General features: G+C 36.3%; 3 protein-coding genes and 2 non-coding genes across 10 annotated transcripts; 3 read left to right on the top strand and 2 right to left on the bottom strand.

Annotated features, from left to right (window-relative positions):
* Nucleotides 1–5,356: 5,356 nt before the first annotated feature.
* Nucleotides 5,357–6,738, top strand: LOC141840176 (uncharacterized). 2 transcript variants are annotated; one of them, XM_074728082.1, is made up of 2 exons: nucleotides 5,357–5,475; nucleotides 5,885–6,738. In XM_074728082.1, exon 2 carries the CDS (start codon nucleotides 5,906–5,908, stop codon nucleotides 6,593–6,595), a length of 690 nt encoding a protein of 229 aa, XP_074584183.1. In that variant the 5' UTR covers nucleotides 5,357–5,475; nucleotides 5,885–5,905; the 3' UTR covers nucleotides 6,596–6,738. The 2 variants fall into 2 exon arrangements, with proteins under 2 accessions (XP_074584183.1, XP_074584184.1); XM_074728083.1 differs by having other exon boundaries at nucleotides 5,897–6,738.
* Nucleotides 6,739–8,873: 2,135 nt separating this feature from the next.
* Nucleotides 8,874–8,953, bottom strand: LOC141842479 (small nucleolar RNA Z105). The gene has a single exon (XR_012602917.1). It is a non-coding gene; the product is annotated as a small nucleolar RNA Z105 (small nucleolar RNA).
* A 52-nt stretch (nucleotides 8,954–9,005) lies between these two features.
* On the bottom strand, nucleotides 9,006–9,095 carry LOC141842458 (small nucleolar RNA SNOR75). The gene has a single exon (XR_012602897.1). It is a non-coding gene; the product is annotated as a small nucleolar RNA SNOR75 (small nucleolar RNA).
* A 342-nt stretch (nucleotides 9,096–9,437) lies between these two features.
* Nucleotides 9,438–13,302, top strand: LOC141840467 (octanoyltransferase LIP2p, chloroplastic-like). Of its 5 annotated transcripts, none has more exons than XR_012602742.1 (6): nucleotides 9,438–9,522; nucleotides 9,848–9,997; nucleotides 10,877–11,141; nucleotides 11,528–11,678; nucleotides 11,871–12,251; nucleotides 12,823–13,302. XR_012602742.1 is itself a non-coding variant. In XM_074728456.1 (6 exons), the coding sequence occupies exons 2-5, from the start codon at nucleotides 9,858–9,860 to the stop codon at nucleotides 12,194–12,196; spliced, it is 882 nt and encodes a 293-aa protein (XP_074584557.1). In that variant the 5' UTR covers nucleotides 9,438–9,522; nucleotides 9,848–9,857; the 3' UTR covers nucleotides 12,197–12,231; nucleotides 12,823–13,302. The 5 variants fall into 5 exon arrangements, 3 of the variants coding, with proteins under 3 accessions (XP_074584557.1, XP_074584558.1, XP_074584556.1); XR_012602743.1 differs by having other exon boundaries at nucleotides 12,831–13,302; XM_074728456.1 differs by having other exon boundaries at nucleotides 11,871–12,231.
* Nucleotides 13,303–16,253: 2,951 nt separating this feature from the next.
* On the top strand, nucleotides 16,254–22,879 carry LOC141837259 (extra-large guanine nucleotide-binding protein 1-like). Its single transcript, XM_074724696.1, has 9 exons — nucleotides 16,254–16,298; nucleotides 16,362–17,495; nucleotides 17,865–18,002; nucleotides 18,073–18,177; nucleotides 18,255–18,437; nucleotides 19,702–19,870; nucleotides 20,477–20,700; nucleotides 21,698–21,855; nucleotides 22,209–22,879. The coding sequence occupies exons 1-9, from the start codon at nucleotides 16,254–16,256 to the stop codon at nucleotides 22,828–22,830; spliced, it is 2,778 nt and encodes a 925-aa protein (XP_074580797.1). The 3' UTR covers nucleotides 22,831–22,879.
* Nucleotides 22,880–22,943: the final 64 nt, after the last annotated feature.

Genomic DNA, 22,943 nt, shown 5'->3' on the forward strand with positions numbered 1-22,943 from the left:
AACAATAATAAAGAAATGTGTATATATTAAAGGCTTTGTACTTTGATTTGATTGTTGAGAGGCAAGCTACTTGAACTCAATTTATTCTTGTAGATTGTCATGATGCTTCCAATTTGCTTTGTGTTGATGTCTGGGCTTTCGTACTAGTTCACTAATCATGAATGACACTTTGATCTTGCATCAACCATTAGGTTATATGTTGTATTGATCCATTAAAAACTCCAAGGATCTACTTTTATTTTGATGAGAAAACCATCAACCTCACTTTCAAATCCTGTGAAAATTTTTGGCCCACAACGTCTATTGAGATTTAACTCAGCTGAAACAAATGGTTCAAACTGATTTAATACTGTTGGCTGGCTGTATTTTCTTTCCCCTGCATTATTAGCATATTTATTTCCTCATATGAGTGGATTGTTGGTAATGTTTTTCGTTGTGTTTAGTTGCTTCTTGGAACTTGATTTGAGTAATGACTTCTTCATCTCTGTCCAGGGTGGCCAGATTAGTGACTCGGCCATTGCGTCAATAAATAAATGGAAGTGCAACAATGCAATGGTGTTGTGTTTTTTCGAATGCTGAAGCCGAAACCTCCATAGACTTAACAAGCCTAAATGCTTCCGATGTGCCATTGTTGCTCGTTCTAGATAGATTCGTCTGCTCTATTTCTGAGTTGCTAATTTTACTAGCTAGATGTTTTGCCTTTTAATCTCATGAAGATTCTGAGTGGGAAATGGTCATGGCTAGTTTAGATTTTATCCCATTGAAAAAATATCTTACAATACATCATAGTTAGAAATTAAACTAGAGGTGAATATTAAGGGATGAGCAAAAATTCAATTAAATCAAATAAATCAAATTGAATTTAAAAATACGATTCAATTATTTCAGAATTTTAATTTTTTTAAAAAATCAGATTATATCGATTAATTTAATTCGATTTCGATTTTAAAATCTTAAATTTGATTAAATTAAATAAATAAAATAATAAATTCTTAAGTAGGTGAACATATAAATTCTTAATTAAACGATAAATCTTTCATAATATTTAAAAATTTTAATTTTTAATTAAATTGATTTTTTATTAGTTCAATTTATTTAATTTTTATTTAAAAATTCAATTGATTTAATTTATTAAAAAAATTTATTTAATTTTGATTAAATCTGAATTAATTCAATTTTGATTGGCAGATTGCATGAGTGCACTACCACTACATTGTAGCCATAGCATATATTTTCTGTTTAGTGGTTGTTAATAATGGTGTCATTTATAATTCTTATAAAAACTGATTGAATTTGTAAAATTTTAGTTTCTTTAATTATTTAGAAAATAAGTATTTTTAAAAGTATATAAAAATATATTGACAAAAATTATCATTATCCTTAAAAGTTTTGATTAAATTAATTTTGTTCTAATAATGCTAGCTGTAGTACATTAGAACACTTTCCTTGAACTTTCGTAATGTTTCCATGAACTTAATATTCTCTTTCTATCTTTTCACTTTAAACAAACGGATCTCAGTGAACAGTTCAAATCAAATAAGTTATCTAAAGCAATTTAATAAAATAATAATAATAATACAATATAATAAATAAACCGATAAGCATGCATGCAAACTCGACGTGGACTATTGACTTTTGCAATGTGTTCGTTTGCTTTAATTAATTTCACGTGGAATATTGACTTTGCAATTTAATACATACACAAATCAGTCACAAACTTATCTCTAAATTGAACACTTCAAATTTTTAAATATTCAAAATTAATCCAATAATATTTTCAAAGCCAGTTTTTATATCTGTTCATATCTGTTCAGTTTTATACAGAATCAAAACTACATATAACAAAGCCCCTAGATTTATCATCTTTTATCACAAAACTACTTTTTCTTTCTTTCTTTCTTTCTTTCCTCACATTATTCGTCCTTTCTTGTTCCTGGTGAAGTCGAAATCCAGATAGAGCACAAGTTGAACAAGGCACGAGATTCCCTTGCAGCATTTGGATTTGTCTGCCAAGCTGCTGCTTTCCAATTTGATCTCTTCCAACTTGTTCTTGTGGACCATGACCATCCACACACAAAGCAGCGAGTTTGTTGTGGAATTTCTTGAAATTTAACAAGACAAAACCAATAGAAAACTTGCACGAAGAAGAACCAAATGACTCAGCTGATATATGATGATTAATTTCTTCCACTCCATGCACACAAGAATGAGGATCATGAACAAGAAATGGCCACTCTAGCTAGCTTCATTTCAAATATTGTCTCACAGAAACAAAATCCAAGCTAAGCAAATGAATGGACATTGATCTTCTCCGTTTGCGGTATCTATCTACCGGAATTATTGTAAGCCGCGATTAGAATTGTGCAACTCTTTGAATACAAGATTATTTAAGTTTCTTAATTTCCTTCATTTGAAGCTATAGCTCTCAGATTTTCCATCTTCAGAGCTGTCTCCCTGTAGGCCTGAATGCAGTGGACTCATCAGAGAAACAGATTGTGAAACACTATGCTGCGAAAAATTCGTGTATTGTTCTTCGGGAACCCGTAAGCCTCTAACGATTGCTCTGCTTGTTTTTTGAGTGTGCAATCTGTATTTCTGTGTAGCAATGAAGAAAATCAAGCACAGTGCAATTAGGATTAGTATCATGACACTACATGTGGAAATTGGAAAGAAGAAGAAGAATTAATCCACCTGCAAATGGCTCTTCACTTCATCATTTGTGAGTTCATCGGCTCGCATCATTTCTCGAATCATGAGTTTAGGCACGGTGCATACCAAGAAACTCTCTTCATTTAATTGCTTCATGAGTTTTTTCTTACTTCGCCATGTGTCTATTTGTTTGTATTCTTCAATATTGTTATGACTCGACTAATGCTCATCCATTGTTTGATATGTAGCTACTATATTTGAAAATTTATCAACCCATCGATCCCACATGATCGATTCCATCATTATTGTGAGGAGATAAATCAGAAAATTACAATTGATTATTACGGAGGAGGACATTGCATCAACTTCGCCTTTGTTCATTACAACAAATCTATCCCACAGTAACCATACTTCGAGAGCATAAATACTATATCAACATCCAAAGAATAAGTGGTTTGATATCTCTAATACATTTCTAAGTAAATCACACCAGTTATCAATTTTTAGATATGAAAGTCTTTGATTAGCAACCAATCTTTTATTCAAGTCACAAATAAATAACTAAGAGATAGAATTATCAATTTGGATTGAATTTGTTAAATTAATCTATCTTGTCAAATAATTTAAGCGGATTAAATTAAAATTTTATTAATTTATTTAAAAACGGATCTAAATGGACAAATCCATACAAGTTACGAGCACAGACGAATTGATCCATGATGGGCTTGATTGGCCCAAGGGTTGAGAAGGATTTTTTTTAGGTTGAATCCATTGAATTAAAATTTTATCAATTTATTTAAAAACATATCTAAACAGATCAGTCCACATGGATTGCAAATTTAAATTGATCGGACCTTGACAGGTTTGGATTGGCCCAAGGGTCGAGAAGGAGTTCTTTTAGGTTGAATCTATCGGATTGATCCACTCCATTAAATAATTTAAACGGATTGAATTAAAATTTTATCAATTTATTTAAAAATTGATATAAATAGGTCCGTCCATGTGGATTGCGGATTTAGATAGACCAACTCGTGGCGGGCTAAGGTTGGCTCACAGATTGAGAAAGATTTTTATATATAAAATGAAAGTTATAAATTTTGTATGCCAATTATTTTGGCTAATATGTATAAATGTAAAATCAAAAATTTTATTGGGAATTAAGATCGAATTCAATAAATTATAAGAACTTTTTTAGAGGTTGACTGTATAACTTATAATCTATTTTAAATTGAAGATTTTTTAATCTGTTCAGATGGTAGATCAGCCTATCCTTTTCTTCTGCAAAATGATGGATTTTTGATGAGCCGAACTATCCATCAAAAACCGATGCCCTTAGTAGATAGCTAATTAATTGCATCCTTTGAGTTAAAAAAACTTATTTGTTGGTGATCAAACAATTGCTTTTAGAATCCAGAGTTACATCCATTTGATTAATTTACCATAAATAAAAAACTATTGTAATTGTCAAAAGCATCCAAAACACAAAAAAATGAGTTAATTGCATCCTTTGAGTTAAAAAAACTTATTTGTTGGTGATCAAACAATTGCTTTTAGAATCCAGAGTTACATCCATTTGATTAATTTACCATAAATAAAAAACTATTGTAATTGTCAAAAGCATCCAAAACACAAAAAAATGAGTGAACGATTTTGATAAAATCTTTTATTTGATATTTAAAAAAAATTATGCCCACGGGAATGTAAACCCCGTCCTGTTAACCCACTTGTGGGGCCAAGTGAATTACTGTGAAGGAACGGTCATGAATCCACAAATCTGATCGAAAGGCTCCACGCGTGTCTCAGCCCCTCCCATGATGGGATACCCAATCAAATTTAATGGATCGCCATTAAGCGTCCGCATCTCTGCGGTATTGGACCCGGGGATTTTCCTAGATCGTTGGATCCTATCACTTCATCCCATGGGCTTTAGAGTTTCCTGCCGTACAAGTATATTTTATAAGGATCTGAGAATATAAAAATTTGAGATGTGGGACTAAACATCAATCTGTAGGAGCCGTCTGATAAAAAACAAATCCCGTCGATCCGACCGCTAACCGTTTCATTGAAAAGCTAATTATTAAATTTAAAATAAAAATAAAAAGACGCGCCAGGTAGGGGTCGAACCTATCCACTGAGCTACAGGCGCACATGTTCAAGTCTCCTTAGAAGTTGTTTTTAACCTATCAACTCATCTCAAACTTATTTTTTTTCTTATTTCATTAAAACACTATAATTTTATTTATTCGAATATACAAAATAAATTAACAATTAATTTTAATACAAGTCGTTCATAAATTTATAGAGCTTAAGAAATGGAATTCACTACTGTGAAATTATGTTTTATATGCTTTTTTTTTTTATCAAAATAGTATAAATAAACTCTATCAATCTAAACATCAAATATACTCATGAATGTTGTACTTATTGACCAACAAAATCATTTGGAAATTTTCATAAAAAAATAAAAGGTCATATTGAATTAAAAAATTATTTCAATATTATGTAATATTTATATGTTAACCTTTTTCTAATAAAGCGATTGAAAATTTGGAGAGGTCCTTTTTGAAGAATAGGTAAATTACCAGAGTGAAATCATATATTTCCCAAAATTAATTCACGGGTTTGAACCCGAACCCGAACCCGTTGGATAAAAAGATCCGGTAGTGTGCGGCGATGAAAGTATCTGGAAGCTTCCTCCGCCCTTGGAATCGAGGATCGCGTGCTCGTCCTCCCTCATTCACAATTCCGTTTCGTTTTCATCTCCTTCCTCGATTTGCGACCGCTCGAAGTCTCTCTTCGCCTCGTCCCGATCGATTTCGTTTTCAGGTACTCCTTGGCCCCTACTCTTCGCCTCGTCGCGATCGGTTTTAGGTTTTTGTTTGTGATTTCGTGAGAATTTTTTTTGTGGGTAAAACTCACATACGTGCCCTCTTTTGCGTCTGGATCTGTTTGTGTCGTCGATTTCAACCCTAGATCGATAGAAGATACGAGGATTAATCATTTGGGAATTAAGATCTCGCAAAGGCATCTCGTTGGATCCATTCGATTCTGATTCCGCGTTCCCGAGTATATGCTAGGGTTTGGTTGTTCGACGATCATATATGTCCGATCCTAAGATTAGGGCTTTGATTCATTGAATCCCAGTCGAATAATTCGTTGAATCGGTGTTTTCAGTTCCGATTAGGCTTTGTTGTATCCTCCTTGTTGATTCTTTCTGTTCTTCTCGTTTTGCAAGTTTTGATTTCAGGCTTCATAGATGGCAAGTGGAATTGGGGAGTCGTCTTCGTCTAGTGGGGATCCGCATAACTCATCCTTCAGCGGAAACAGTGGCAGCAATGATGCAGGCAGCTTTGAATGCAACATTTGCTTCGAGTTGGCCCAGGATCCTGTGGTGACCCTCTGTGGTCACCTCTTCTGCTGGCCCTGCCTCTACAAATGGCTCCATGGTCACGCTCAATCTTCTGAATGCCCTGTCTGCAAGGCCATCGTCGAGGAAGAAAAGCTGGTTCCTCTCTATGGCCGAGGGAAGAACTCTACTGACCCACGGTCGAAAACGACACCTGGTATGAACATTCCTCACCGCCCAGCAGGGCAGAGGCCCGCAACGGCACCGCCACCCGACCCCAACAACTTTCATCATGGGAATCCATGGTTCATGGGCGGAACTCCGCTGGCCAACACAAGGTTTGGTAACTACACATTCTCTACTGCCATTGGTGGTTTGTTCCCACTTCTTAGCTTCCAAGTTCATGGCTTCCCTGCTGCAACTTCGGCTTATGGCCCCGGTGCTGGTTTTCCTTACGGGTATGGCCATGCATTCCATGGAGGGCATCATGTTCACGGATTTCCTCGGGAAGTTCACAATGGACAACAAGCCGATGTCTATCTCAAGGCATTGCTACTTCTTGTTGGTGCTCTGGTAATTGCTAGCCTTGTTTGGTTCTAGCCAGTTTGTTATGTGAAGTACTGCCATTGTTGCTGCCATGTTATCATGAATTGAATTGCTGCTGTTGGTGTTCTTTCTAGATTGAATGTGAATAGAAGAATCCCATTGAATTAACAAATCACAAGTGTCGTGGGCCTTTGTTAGTATTTGATTCTTCTTTCTTGGTACTTTTGCTAGCGCAGAGCATCGTTATCTGAAGATGTTATTGCTTGATGGTTCACTGGTAATTGTTTTCTTGTTTGGTTTTAACCAGTTTTTAGTGTTTATAGTTGTCTTTAATGTGATTATAGGAAATGATTTGATTGATTGACTTACATGAGTCACGGCCTTATTGCCGCCAAATTAATTACTTACATGAGTCACGGTCCTTTTTTTTTATTAAAATGACATTTTTATTATTTAATTGTATATAATTATTTACATATTATTTTAATATTTTATATTTATCTCTCATTTAAATTAATTTAAATTGATTGAATGTATTATTATAGTTATCATTTTATAATTATTGAACAATTATAATTATTATAATTTTATAATTATTATAATATTAATTTTTAATTATCATTTTATAATATTAATTTTTAATTATCATTGGTGCAACGGTAGGACATCTGGATTGTAACTCAGGGACCCGCGGTTCGATCCCTAGCTACGGCGTATTTGCAGGAATTTTTCTCCAAATGAGGAACGCAATCAAAGGATACTGGGCATCTGGATTGACTGCCGTATGCGCTTTCCGATTTACCTTGGTGGTCGGTGGGAAACTTCCATGGGACCGGGCCGACCACCCCCAGAGATGTGGCTACTGGGATTATCATTTTTTTTAAGTTAGGACGATGCAAATAAAAATGAACTTTTTTAATAAATCAACTGCAATTTAGTATATAATTATCAAAAAGATATTTCATTTGCTGTTATATAATTATTCAACTGTCATTTAATATTTTTATCTCTTGTCTAATTTCTAAATTGATAGGACACGTTATAGTAGTTACAAAATTATAATTGTTTTAATATGAATAAGAATGGTGGAACTGTAGTTGTTATAATGTAAATAATTGTAGTAGTTATAGAATCTTTAATGTGAATAAGAATAGAAATTGTGTAGTTGTTATAATATAAATAATTGTAATGTAAATAATTGTAGAATCGTAACTATTATAGTAGTTATAATAATTATAATTTTATAGATATTATAAGGTGAATTTATATCCTTCAATGTTATTATCTTCTTTTTAATTTCTAAATCAATTGAGTGTATTATGTAATTGAAATAGAAATTAATATTATAATAATTATTATAATTGTTCAAATTGAGTGTATTATTTCTAAATCAATTGAGTGTAAAATTATAATTATTACAATTGTTCAAATTGTAATAGTTATAAAATGATAATTAAAAATTAATATTATAATAATTATAAAATTATAATAATTATAATTGTTCAATAATTATAAAATGATAACTATAATAATGCATTCAATCAATTTAAATTAATTTAAATGAGAGATAAATATAAAATATTAAAATAATATGTAAATAATTATATACAATTAAATAATAAAAATGTCATTTTAATAAAAAAATTAAAATTTAAATAACTATACACTGAATAGTAAAGATGTCAATTTTAGTAAAAAATTAAAATCTAAATAATCGTACATAATTGAATATTAAAGATATTATTTTAATAAAAATTAAAATAAGACGTTCCTGGATGATTAAAAATAAAAAAACATTTTATTTATAATTTTCTCAATAAAAATTATAAAAAATTTAATACGGAGAACTTTTTTTGATGGATTCATGAATCCAATCTGCAAATCGCAGACGACGGTAATTTTTTTTTGTTTATTTTCCTTTCCTTCCCTACGTATCTCTTCTCTTTTCCTTCTTTAAGGAATTTTTTTTTGTGTCTTCTTTCCCTCATTCGGAGTAAACAGAGCTACGCATTAGCTGAGTTGGTTTCCTTTCTAAGTTCCCTCTCAAAAGAGCTCATTCATTTAGTTCAAAGATGCATGCTGAATCCATTTTACAGTAAAAGATCGATTAATAGAACTACAAACACATCAATCAATTGAATCTTGACGAAACTCTATCCGCAATCAGATTTTAAGAAAAGAAACTTAATAAGCTTAGTTCCAAAATTTTCAACAAATTTTTATTTTGTAGATAACGATCTACGAGAAAATTCAATAGAAACTAGATCGAAGTTCCATATCATGGCAAGCATGATCGGACAACAAATATGCTAAAGGAAACTCGGAGTGGCATTCAGAATGAGTAGGAGGTTTGCATTCTGTCAGAGAAAAAAAAAGTTCTCAGAAATGATAGGAGATTCATCATAATGCCAATCAAAATGAGTATGGGATGAAATTAGAACGAAAAAGGAGAAAGCGATAGGATTTCTTTCAGACAAATGCCTCGATTCGTCCTCATGTTGAATGGAATGGATTAAATCGGACTCGTCATCTATCATTTGTCTCATCACCAAGAAATCCAAAGATCGAGAATGGACCGAAAATGGAAACTAAGAGATCGAACGAAGAAGACAACAAGGTCAAGAAGGGGAAGAACAAACCGTATTGCAGCGGCGCTAGGATTAGCTTTACCGCTTTACGCCCGCAGCCATGGACGATGAAAACAAGGGGTTTCGTTACTATATATAGAGAGAGATAGGGTTACTGCTAGGTTAGAACTCTCGTTTTCACGAATGTCCTTTGTTTTTTGGTTATCAATTGGGCCTTGTATGTTCGGCCCAATTAGGGCTTTGGCGGAGGTTGCAACGCGGCGGCTATCTCATTTAGTTACTCTGGAACGATTGTTCTCGTTGAGATGCTGTGGATCGGCGACACTGTTTCTTTCGCGAGCTGTCGATGCTCGTTCGTGGCGTGGGATTGGACTTTTGAGCTCGATTTTAAAGGTATGGTACTACATCCGAATCTGTAAAATTTTCTCATGCGAAAAATGGCATCTTCGGGGGCTGGATCTAGGTTTCGATTCATTTTCTAGGATCGTGGTGATCGATACCGCTTTGTTTGTTGATAAGTGTAGATTAGGCATTTGATCCAATCGTTCTGCATTTCCTTGCTCTTCATATTTCGTGATAATAGTTAGATTTTGCTAAAACTGAACAATTTTTCACCATTTTATGTGATCATTTCGCTGCAATTGTTTGGTAAACTCACTCGTTTACAATCGATTCAGATTGTTACTGAAATGTAACAGCATAAATCCTCTCTGTCTAGGTGATACAATATGTCCATAACGAATCATTGGTCCATTGCTTCTCCTCCTCCACTTCACGCCAAAGTCAAAAATCAATCATCTGTCCGTTTGAGATTCTCAAATGGGGCTGATACGGAAGTTACAGCATTCAAGCAGGATTCAAACAGAAGGTTAGGTGATTACTGCAATTCTTTACTGCATACTTGTTTAATTTCTCTTAAAGATGTTAGAAAAAAGCATTTTTATATTGTACAAATAAAATGTCATGCTCTGTTTTTGTTAGGATCTGTTTCCACTCACCTATTCATTTGTTTTGATAGTGCTGAGAACTTGACATGATCTGATACATGTTTTTCATAGCTAACAAAATCAATGCCTAAAATTATTGATCAATGGAAATCACTTGAGTAACTATTGTGCACAACTTATGTGGGTTGCCTCAATATTGATTGATGTAAATTGCTACTGCCGTGATATTTTCATATCCAAATGTATCTTCCCTTTGTTTGATATTCAGTTTGATTTTAAATTCCAATGTCTTTCACAATGGAGTCGAAACTATTTTTGTTGACATTTTTCTTCAATTTTAATTGAAACTGATCTGCAAAGTGATATTTGTTTGGTATTTGTCTTTTCATTTTGGAAGATCTGGGGAGTGGTAAAATAACAAGTATATTGTTATTGCTTTATCTGCCTACCTGCACCAATAATCCAGAGAATATCATATGCATATTATATCTCCAACTTCAATATATATTGTTAAAATTTTCTCATGCGGTCATTTCTAGCTTCTTCTTCTATTTTATATTCATGTGAGCTTCATAGATCACTGAGAAATTTCAGTTGGAATCTCAACTGGCTTATTATGCAAGTCTATGCTTTTTTTCTCTCATAAAATAACAAGCAGTACTATCTTCACCATCTGGTGTTTCATATCTTATATTTCCTCTCCACCAACTTTTAAGTGATTTTCTATGACTGTTTGAAAATAAACTACAATCCCTTGCTAAATTTTCTTTAATGAAGGTCCTTTCTTTTGTATCAAACAGGTGTAAATATTTTGATATGCACAAACAGGTTGTTCCTTACACGGAAGCATGGTCTTGGCAAAAATCAATTGTAGCTAGGAGACAAACTTTGGCACAGAAAGATGAAGATAATTCTGACATGTTATTAGTCCTTCAACACCCTCCTGTTTATACACTAGGAACAGGTAGTTCAGAGGAGCACTTGAATTTTGATATACAAGATAGTCCCTATGATGTTTATCGGACTGAGCGTGGTGGGGAGGTCACATATCACGGCCCTGGCCAGGTTTCTCCATTTACTGAGATAATCAGTTTCACATTTTGTGTCTGTAGCTGTATTGTATATGTATTCCACATTTCTATAAACCTTTGGTTGAAGTAGTAGTTTTTTTTTTTGGCTTTCTATAATGAAAACTATTCATCTTTTTTCAGTGTGTTGTGTTCGTTGTGCTCAATTATTTTTGTTCAGTGTCCCTGCAGTAACTTTTTGCTTTACACGAGTTAACAACTAATATGCTGTTTTATGTCATAACATTGATCATATCTGTTTTTATCTCTGAGCACTGATTTAACTTCTGCAGTTGAATTGATTATATGAGAAACATTTGGTGGTGTTCTTGTTGCATATATTTTTCTTTGTTTTGTAATGATTAGAATTTTCTTCCTCTATAGCTGGTTGTGTATCCTATCCTCAATTTAAGGCATCACAAAATGGATCTGCACTGGTACCTCCGGTCACTTGAAGAAGTAGTCATCAGGGTCCTATCGTCCACTTTCTCTATAAAGGCCTCAAGACATGAGGGTCTAACTGGAGTTTGGATTGGTATGTCCCTTAGTTTTATTCTTCTATCATATCACACATCATTGTTTCCATCTATGTCAATGACTTGCCCATGCTTAGGACAAAGCCATCCCAATGGAAAGCAACATCTGTATGCTGTTTCTGGTTCTTATTTAATGCACTTCTACATTTGAATCAATTGACTGTGCTAAGTTGGACTGCAAACATCAACAGGAAACCAAAAGATTGCTGCGATTGGGATTCGAGCTTCTCAGTGGATAACCTATCATGGCCTTGCGCTGAATGTTACCACAAATTTGACTCCATTTCAGTTCATTGTCCCCTGCGGCTTACGCGACAGAGGAGTTTGTAGTCTGAAAAATGTGTTGCAGGCTTCACCAAACTGGCATGTTGGTGATATGCCATTGATGGACTTGACACATGAATCCCTAATGAAAGAATTCTCTGAAGTTTTTCAACTTTCTCTCGACGTCCAGTGTGTTTCTAACAGTGACTATAGTTTATTCAGCAGTGACAGCAAGGATTGTGCCTCAGTTTAACAAGTTATTTCAACTGAAAAGATTGCATCCGAACTGTAAGTTCAGATGATTTGAGGTTAGTTATATTTTAGAAGATTTGTGATTTAAATTTAAGAAGATCTATTCAGATAGCATTATATCTGGGTTGTGTCATTGCCTAACTTTTATGATGCATATTGTTTTTGTGGCTCTTCATTTTCACAATGCCATTAAAGAGGCCTCTGTTAATTGGCACTCAAAAATAGAAAAAAAAAAAACAAAGCAAATACTAATTGCCTGTCACTCTCAATAAAATGCATCTGATGCAGTCTCCATGGTTTGTGAGCTAGCAAACTTAAACAATGCTTCCAACTTTATATTATTATACATCACAAACTGTGGATAATTAGGTTTCCTTCCCATAGTGATAATCTCATTCATCTCACAACAAACACCATATCTCATCTACCTGTAGATTTCTTCAGCTCACTGCTCCCCACTGAATGCATATTTTGACTGATACAAGAGTTTTGAAACCAGGAATTTGATACTGAAATGGGAAGAACTTACTCATGTTTCATTCCTGAAGTTGATCTATTGATATGTTACTTGTTAAGTATTTAATTCTCCAGATTTATTGCATGCATTCATGAAGTAAGTGTTTGCAGTAACACAGATGGATCAAGGGGAGGAGAAGGCATCTGTCTCCAGCCATATGTCGTCGGTTGGAGCATCATTGCCGGCGTCAATGTCCTTGCGGAGGAGGGGCAGTGGCGGCGGTTGAGGAGTAAGACTACCGTGGAACATGTGCCTCCGGTGGCGTATCCTTTGCAGCACGGCATCCTTGTCGAGAGGGCGGCCACCATGTGGAAGGAGGTAGAGGCTGGTTGTTACGTCGCGTTCTAATACCGGCATCTGTTGCTTCTCCGGCGAGGCAGAGGAAGAGGAGGAAGGCTTTGTAGGAAGAAAGAAAGCCATGGCTGAAGAAGAGTGCCCTCTCTTAGTCCCAACCAATAGGATTATATAGATTGAGAAAGAGTATAATTTGTCCAAAATACTCATAAATACACAAAAAAAAATAGAACATTTTTATTTTTAATTTTTTTCAGATCAAAATTTATTATTGTTGACAAATAAATATTTGATTGTGTTGGGAGCACAAGCTCTATAAAATAAAACAATTAAAGTTAGAATGGGTTAAAAAAGTGTAAAATATTTTTCAGGATTAGATTGATTATTTTTTTCTTTTATTAATTTTCAATTGCTATTTGTCCATTTGAATATATTAGAATCTTTTAGCACTCGCTAAAATAACAGACATTCTAAAATAACATGTTCTCCTTTGTTTGTTGGCTCCCTATATATATTTTTAAATTTAGGTATTTAACTTTTACGATTTAATTAATTTTAAAAGTAATTGATTGATCTTGTAAAATTATTTTATCGGCCACCAATTCAGTAGTAGTTGTTGATGTTAGAAATTTACCGATATATTTGAGTTTATTACGACGGAGCAGAATTATTAAAGTGGATAAGAGTTAAATCTCGACGAAATCGAGATAATACTTTTCTCCGTTATGATCAACTATAGTTTTTCGATTTACCTCCTCACATATAGTTATGATGCTGCTGGGGTGATAGATTCCATCTTTTACTGAAGTGGATTTTAGAAATTATCATTTTGTCTAAATTTCAATCCATCTGCATGTGAAGAATGAATTTAATGAAAGCAAGCAAGATGAAGTTAGAAATTTTATATTAGGGAAGGCGATGAAAAATATATATTTACGTTAAGAGAGTATGCTATTGTGTCATCATTTCTCATTAGTCTTTGCCTCTCATTTTGATAACCCTACACCTCGAACTCGTCGATCAGGAACACAGTAGTGTAGCAGGGGCGGCTCAAGCCTACGGAGGGCCCTAGGCGAATTTTGTTTTAAATGATTGTTATTATTTTTAAAAAAAAATTCTCACCCTTTTTTATTCGAACTTGAGACCGATAATGGTGGATTTAAAATTTTTAAAAATAAATTAAAATATTAATTCTCTATTATTTTATAAAAATAAAAATAGCAAAATTAATAACAGAAACTGAAAGATAAATATTTACTTTGATAATGAACGATCTAATGAGAATTAATAATAGATCCGGAAGTAATTTACTTTGCTAGTCCGTCTTATCAGAAAAACGATCCACCGCCCCCTCGAACAACTGGATCAAAGGACTGAACAACTAGATCAAACACGAAAAATCACTACTTAAATCTCAGCAACAATAATACTTAAACTCTGAAAGAAGGAAGCTAAGGGAAAAAAAAGAAATTACCAAATCTGAGGGGACGCCCATGGAGATGGAGGAAACAGGATGCAATCAACAGCAGCAAGAGAAATGGGGCGGCGAGAATGCTTGAGCTCACTGCTTCGCGAGAAATGGGGCAGCGCGAGAAATGGGGCGGCGAGAATGCAAGAGAAACTATCGGATTCGAGTCATCCGGCGACCGACGCCCAACCCGAAAGGGGGCAGCGCTGCTTCGCGAGAAATGGGGCGGCGCTGCTTCGGGGCGGCGTCGCGGCGAGAATGCAAGAGATGGCGGCCGACGCTCGCTGCTTCGCTGCTTTTGGATCCGACCGACGGCGGCCGACGCTCGCAGCTCGCTGCTTCGCAATAAATGGCGGCACTGCTTCGCGAGAAAAGAGATCGGTTTCGCCTGCGTCGAAGAACAGGGGAGATGAAGAGGCGAGATCCGACGGCCGACGCCCAACCCGAAAGGGGGCGGCACTGCTTCACGAGAAATGGGGCAGCGTCGCGGCGAGAATGCAAGAGATGGCGGCCGACGCTTGCTGCTTCGCTGCTTTTGGATCTGACCGACGACGGCCGACGCTCGCAGCTCGCTGCTTCGCAAGAAATGGCGGCGCTGCTTCGCGAGAAAAGGGATCGGTTTCGCCTGCGTCGAAGAACAGGGGAGATGAAGAGGCGAGCGAGATCGGGCATTGGGATTTTGAAGAGCGAGATCGGGAAACACAGCAGCAAGAATGCGAAGAGACAGCGGAGCGGATGCGTGGATCGAGCTTTCCCGGTTAAATCCAATAATTCCTATTATCCAATAACCCTAAATATCCTAACGAGATGAGCCCTAATTAAAATTGGGCCCTAGGCACAGGCCTTACTGCCCTATGCCTAGAGCTGGCCCTGTAGTGTAGCTAGTGCTGGTTTGCATTAGGCCTACGCTTAATGCAGTCCAATAATTTTTAGATTAATATATTAAATTTAAATTAAAAAAATTAAAAAGTTAAGTCCAATTGAAAATAAATATTAAATTATTTTATATATAATTTGAATTTTTATATACTAGTATATATTTTTGTAATTTAATTCAGAACACAGAAAGAAAAAAATATAAAAATAAAATTTATTTTTTCTTTTCTTTTCTCCTCGTCAAACAAGATAAACGACTCAAAGGACTTGTAATCCGATCAAAATCCACTCCACCCCCTTTCCCTCTCCTCTCCACTCCACTCCACTCCACTCCACTCGTCCACTCGCGTGTTTGGGTCAACATTGGTGTTCTTCCTCACCACGCCGCTGTTTGAAGTGAACTTTGCATTATTATTTTATTTTATTTTATTTTTGAAGTGTTTAATTTGTCAATGAACATGAGATGAGTCAAACTTAAAATCTTATTTACTACGATAAAAGGTCAACGACAACAAAGAAATAAATGTGAAGGCACAAAGAAATAAAACAACTAATAATGTTGTTGTTGGTGGACGGCGTCAAGTTTTCAATAATTTCTATTTTTATTTTTTTTATTTTTAAAAATTTACTTTGACTAGGTTAATTACTTTTAAGAAATAATTTTTATTATTACCATTTTACCTTCATATAATATTTTAATTAATTTTAAAAAAAAATAATTATTATATGTAGTTGCTATAGATGTTTAAATTAATATTGGAGTAGTTTTAAAATAGTTATTTTATTTTATTTTTCAAGGATATTCGTGAGATAAAAGATTAAAATGATTTTTTGATAGTTTTTCAACATTGATAATAATGAAAATAATTGGATTTTGAACTAGTTTACTACGCCACGTCACTGATGACGTGGATCGGTCTGCCGGCCCCACCCAGTCAACTCAATTCCGTTTGAATATTCAGCGATCGCGACACCTTCCCTCTCTCTCTCTCTCTCTCTCTCCACCTAAAGTCGCCGGTCGGAGTCTTTCCCTCCCTCCCTCCCTCTCATTCTGGGGTCCCATCGACCTCTCCGCCGCGCTCGCTACTTGTGGGGCCGGGGTGGGGGGGGCCACCTTTTGCCGCCTCTCATTCTTGTCTGCCCTCTTCGGCGGAGACGGAGGCGGAGGTAGAAGCCTCCGGCTACTCCTTCGCGGCGGTCTACGATGGCCCTCCTCTGCCCTACTCTCTGCCCCGCGCCCTCCCCATCGATGTCGAGTGCATCCCCTTCGCCGCCCTCGCCCCCGTCACCGCTGGCCCCGTTTCTCTCCCCGTAGTCGACCCGCTCCCCGCCCCGAAGAAGCCCACGCCGATTCTCTCCTCCGCCTCCCCCACCTCCGTCATCGGGAACCACGCCGCGGTCGCGGCCGCCCCGGATTCGGATACCCTAGGCTCCGACGGATCCCGCGAAATCCTCTCCTCCGAGACCGCCGACGTTTCCGGCACCGTCGGGTTCTCGGACGAGCTCGGAGGAGCCCACGATCGGCTCTCCACCGAGTCGCCCCTCAGCTCCCACGCCTCCACCTTCCGGTCGTGCGCCTCCGAGATCGAGGAAGACGACGAGTCCTCCGACACGCCAGATAGGAGGGCGACGATTGTGACTTTCCAAGAGTCCGGCCAATCCAATTATTCTACGTCTCCCGCAGTTGGGGCCACTCCGGTGGCGAACTCGGAGGGTTTGAGGATCAAGAAAGGGGCTTGCTACTGTTGCTTGAGAGGAAACCGTTTTACGGAGAAAGAGAGTTGCTTGGCTTGCGGTGCCAAGTACTGTGGCAGGTGCGTGTTGACAGCCATGGGCATGGGCTCCATGCCCGAGGGGAGGAAGTGCATCTCTTGCATCGGTTCTCCGATACTGGAGTCGAACAGAGAGAGACTGGGGAAGAGCTCGCGTTTGCTGAAGAGGCTGCTGAGCGATCTGGAAATTGAACTACTGATGGAGGCCGAGAAAAACTGCGAGTCAAATCAGTTGAGACCGGAAGATATCCGTGTCAATGGGAAGAGCCTCAATCTGGAGGAAATGTTTCTGTTACAGAGCTGTCCGTGCCCTCCTCCTAAGCTTAAACCTGGATACTACTGGTACGACAAGCTTTCTGGCTACTGGGGAAAGGTGAGCTAGAAAACTTAAATTAAAGTCGTTCTACACTTTGTTCTTTGTGTTCTATTTGTCGACTCTCCTACAATAAGATGGCATCAACTAACCAAAACCATTGGCTTCAGAAAACATGAAGGTTTGGTCCAATCGACCTTACTTGCCTAGGGAGATACCCAAACACTTTTTGTTTTTTTGATTTAGAATTTTCAATTCATAAGATTTTTCAACTAAGTTGATTGCTAGTGCAGATACAAATACTTGATAATGTCTATTGTTATAACCAAACTCAGATTGGATGGTTAAGCATTTCTTTTGTGTTGCCTCTTTTTGCTTTGTTTCTGTTGTACTTGTGCCAATAAATCAATTGTTTATGCTAATCAATAGGAAGGGCACAAGCCTAATAGCATCATCACTGCACATCTAAATGTTGGGGGACATCTAAAGGTAAATGCAAGTAAGGGAAACACTGGAATCCAAATAAATGGTCGGGAGATTACAAAAGTTGAGATGAAGATGCTTAAGGTACATTATAAATGCTAGTAGTTTTAGTCAAAATTCAGTATAAGGAGATTTGCCTTACCTTTTTTTTCAGTTGTCTGGAGTCCCCTGTGCTGGGAATCCTCATTATTGGCTTTCTGCTGATGGAACATATATGGAGGAAGGACAAAAAAATGTCAAAGGGAAGATTTGGGGAAAGGTAAATGTTGAATTTACCCGTGGCAAAGTGGACTATGTGGAAATTAATTTATTTTCTCATGGTTTCTTATATTGCAGAGGCATATGAAGCTACTATTCCCTCTTCTTTCATTGCCATTTCCTAGCAAGAATTCAAAATGTTGTGAAGAGGTAAACAACTTCATGAAAAGACCTCTTCCTGACAACCTTAATAAGAAAGCAATTCAAAAGCTTTTGTTGATTGGGAGCGATGGATCAGGGGCAACTACTGTTTTCAAGCAGGTATTTACTTGAAACACTGCAAATTAGAAGAAGAAATCACTTAGGAAAGCCGATAGTTGCTTGTTGTGTTCAATCACATATTTTATGATACATCTAGCAAATTTGAAGCTGTTTTCCAAAATTATATATTTGAGAGCATGCCACTGACTTTTTAACATTTTCTGTACCTCCTACTTCTGAACTTCATTTCAGCGTGTCTTGCTTGAAGGGAACATTTCTAAACTAACCCTTTCTTTGAGGTTTCAACTATGGATTTAGGCTTTTCAAACCTCAAACAATGTCTCAAGTTTCCACTAATGTAGTAAGATTTTAGCCTTTGTAGCTCAAGTTAAAAGCATACGTCAACCAAAGTATTAAATGGTGATTTTAGGCAGTAGACAGTCTACTACATAGCACCTAGGCCGTTCATAGGCACCTAGGTGAGGGCATATGCTGTTGGTATTAAAATACTATTAAAATAGGAAAGAGAAGTAAATTAAGTTAAATAACTAATATTGATGTATATGTAAATTATAACAAGACACTGAATTCAATAGTTTATGGTCATAAATCCAAATTCAAAGAAAACATATAGCTAGCTTATAATTACCATCATACTACAATATTAAATATAGTTAACAAACTAATGTCAAATGGATTAAAAACTTATATGTCTGAGCCTGCTAAGTTGCTTAGGAGGACTGCTTGGGTTGCCTAGCTAGGTGGTCTGCCTAGCCTGCATTTTTAAAGGACCGCCTAATAGGGGCTACCTATCTACTAGGCAAAGCGACCTCTTGGCAAAATAGCCTAGGTACTCTTGTTTCAAAACAATGACATCAACCTCTTTCTTCACATGACATTTATTCTTTTGTTGCTAGATGACTAGATAAGTCTTTAAGATGGATTTTTATACTAATAGATGATGAGGTTGCTGATATTGGGACTAATTTTGTTTTTTTTGTAATCGTGTTCTCGGACGAAATATTTTCTCTGATGTTTATTGGAAAATACTAGCCTCTTGGCATAGTGATGGGTTAGTGCCAATCATTGTCATTGATACACCCCAAAACTAACTGAAACAACTTTCATTACTTCTGCATGTGATGCTGAGAACTTCTAGGACAGTTTGCTTTGACCCTCATAAATGTCTAGAACTATACATATTTAACTCCTTAAAATATGGTTTCTTGTGTGAGCATCTAATGTTTTGCATAGCTTGAAGTGGCAGTTCTATTATTTAAAATCCCACATTAATCAGGCATAACTGTTTTATTGGTTGTTGCAGGCCAAATTGTTTTATGGGCTATCATTCTCAGAGAAGGAGTGTCAAGATATTAAGATTATGATACAGACCAGCATATATCGAGACCTTGCCTTGCTGCTTGAGTGCCGTGAATGGTTTGAAGAAGAAATTTTGACTGAGAGGAGAGGAAACATGCAATTTGATTCGTCAGGTACAAGACCAAATTTTCAGTTATTCTGACTTACACTCTACCATGCAAAACTGTGCTCATTAACTACTAAATTTTCCACACATAAGTTGTGCTATGTTGGTGTCAATTTGATGGTGTATAAGTTTATAATGAAGTTATTTGTAATATCGAACGTCCAGGTTATCATACCATCAAAATAATGGCCTTATGGTTTTAGGTTCAATGACAAAGGGGTTACTTTTATCATTGTATATTCTGTTTCGATTGAAGCATGGGTGCTTACTTTGTTTTCACTTGACTTAAACATTATAAATATCACAACTGATTGCAAAATGTGCAAGATAGTGGGTCCTAGATGCTAACTTCTCTAGAAAGTTGGACTAGTGTGCATAGCCAATTATTGTACTAAACCCAAACAATGAGATATTGCCTTTATGGTAAGTTGAACAAGTAGTCTAGAGTCTTTAAATCTCTATATCCACAATAAGTCCACTATTCTATCCTGTTGACACATTCCCTTCGGCATACTATTTTTAATCTATATGATTCGAAGTTTTAGTACTAACTTTCGGAAATAGAAGTTTATGGAAGAGCTAAAACAATCTGATCATTCAATTTGTTGGGCAGGAGATGAAACAGACTTTTCATTGGTTCCACAATTGAAGTCATTTGCTGATTGGCTCCTGAAGGTTATTGCCTCTGGCAAATTTGAAGCTATTTTCCCAGCTTCTTCTCGAGAGTATGCTACATTAGTGAGAGAATTGTGGAAAGATTCTGCTATTCAAGCTACATACAAGCGTAGAAGTGAACTTCAACTCCTCCCTGCCATTCGGAGTTATTTCTTAGAAAGGGTAATATGCTCCTTGTTCCTTTCTGTTTGCTACTTTGCATTCTTAAATTTCAAGGAATTACATTAAAGTTTCAACATGGTTATTCAATTCACTTTTATCGACTTAATTGAAGTTTCATATGTATACTTACTATGATCTTCAAACAAGTCGATATGAGAGAAAATCTATATAAAATGGCTTGTGTGGCAGATCAATTATCATAACATATTGACCAAGGACATGGACTTCGTATTGCAAGATTGTTATTTAACATTTTAGTTGTTGGCATGCGACAATGTAAGAACTGATTTTTGGTAAAATTAGAAAATCCAATGTGGTAGAAAAAATATGTGTTTAAGTTGGCAATCTCACAAAAAGCCTTGCGTGCTTTCATCGGCGATCTCACGTGAAAGTAGATAGAATAAAATAAAGAAATTGTTTTGTTCCCTGAGTACATTCCTTAGATACATTAAGATTCATGCAACATAAACTGTCTTGAAGATAGTAAAAATACTGAAAAAAAGAAATAACTTGTCTTTAGTCCCCTGAACCAGTTTATTTAAAATACAGTCTATTTGCATCATCAGGTTCATCTTGGGTCTTCCCTTCCAATGAACAAGGTAACACTGAAAGTTGTTCTCAAATAAATGGATCATCTTGCATCAGATTAGCATTTCCAATAGATAAGATAACACAAAGGACTTGTAGAGGAAACAGATCATTTATCAGTATAAGCTTTTTGATATTATTTCATGCTGATTCCTAACACAACCCTCATTCTTTCATCTGGGCTTGGGACTGACATTGATGGTTTGGCCTTTCAAATGGCCAGTTCCAACTGTCCAACATAGAAGTGCGAGAGGCTTAACAGTATGTTTCTCAGGAAACATGTCAATAAGATGAACAGCAACTGAACATTCCCTTTCAGTAGTCTACATACTGGAAACTGTGGTGAATTTAATAAATGTGATTCCTTCATCGAAACTTGTTACTAAAACTGTTTTTGTTTATTCTTCAGGTCATTGATATATCCAGAGACAATTATGAACCATCTAATGTAGACATTATAAATGCGGATGGAATAAATTGCTCCAATGGAATAGCGTCAACAGAGTTACAGTTACCTTGTACTGGAAGTAGTATAGATGATCATGAGCAGCTGCAAACAATCTCAAGGTTGGTTAATGCTATCTGCAGGCATTGTTTTGATGTTGCAAGATGTTGACAATATACGTTAAATTGCCATAGGTGGAATAGAAGCATTTTTCCATACATGTCGGAAATGGGAAAAAAAAAAAGAAGTATCAGGTTATATTTTTTCAGATCGTCCAATGGTCAAAGATTATAAGATTTGATCTACTAATTCCTAAATATCCTTGAGCCAGCTTGGCCTCGAGTAGGACACGGCTACTTAAAATGTTTGGAATTTTGGTTTTTTACTTTCCTGGTGGAATGTAGAGGACAGGATCCTTTCTGTCAAGTATCATCGACTAAAATTCTAATGCATGCTTCCAACTCATTTATGGTAGGTATCAGCTCATCCGAGGACCTTACAAAGGTACTGGAGAGAACTGCAAATGGCTGGACATGTTTGAAGATGCAAGGATGGTGATTTTCTGCATTGCTTTGACCGACTACGATGAATATTACAAAGATACAAGTGATGCAGTCATCAATAAGATGATAGAGAGTCGAAGGCTCTTTGAGAGCATTGTTAGTCATCCGACCTTCGAAGAGAAAGATTTTCTTTTAATACTTAGCAAATTTGATTTGTTTGAGCAGAAGCTAGACATCACTCCCTTAAGCTCATGCGAATGGTTCGACAACTTCCATCCACTCGTAAGCAGATGCCCACCTCAGCGAAACAACACCAGTTGCAGTGGCACCCGAGAAGCCACAAAAGCCGAGCAAGCTTTTCACTATGTCGCAAAGGAATTCAAGACACTGTTTCAGTCAATCACCGGGAGGAAACTCTATGTTACACATGCTAACGGATTGGATTCTGATTCTGTCAATGCAACACTTCAATATGCAAGAGAGATAATTTACTGGACTGAGGAATGGTCGCTCGGTGGTGGCAATGTTGAATCAATGTATAGCACAGAACCAAGCTCCACTTCTCACTCACTTCTCACAGAGAAGAATGCGTAAGCATACATCCTTCTCCTTAATTTCCTTCTTTCTTCTTATATATATATATATATATATATATATTTTGCCTGAATGTGTATATCCATTTTTCAAGTGCAAATTTATGGTATTTT

Source organism: Curcuma longa, chromosome 11 (genome assembly GCF_044706935.1).
Source record: "Curcuma longa cultivar G26 ecotype Majalengka, Jawa Barat chromosome 11, ITB_CL_G26_1.1, whole genome shotgun sequence".
Lineage (NCBI taxonomy): Eukaryota > Viridiplantae > Streptophyta > Magnoliopsida > Zingiberales > Zingiberaceae > Curcuma > Curcuma longa.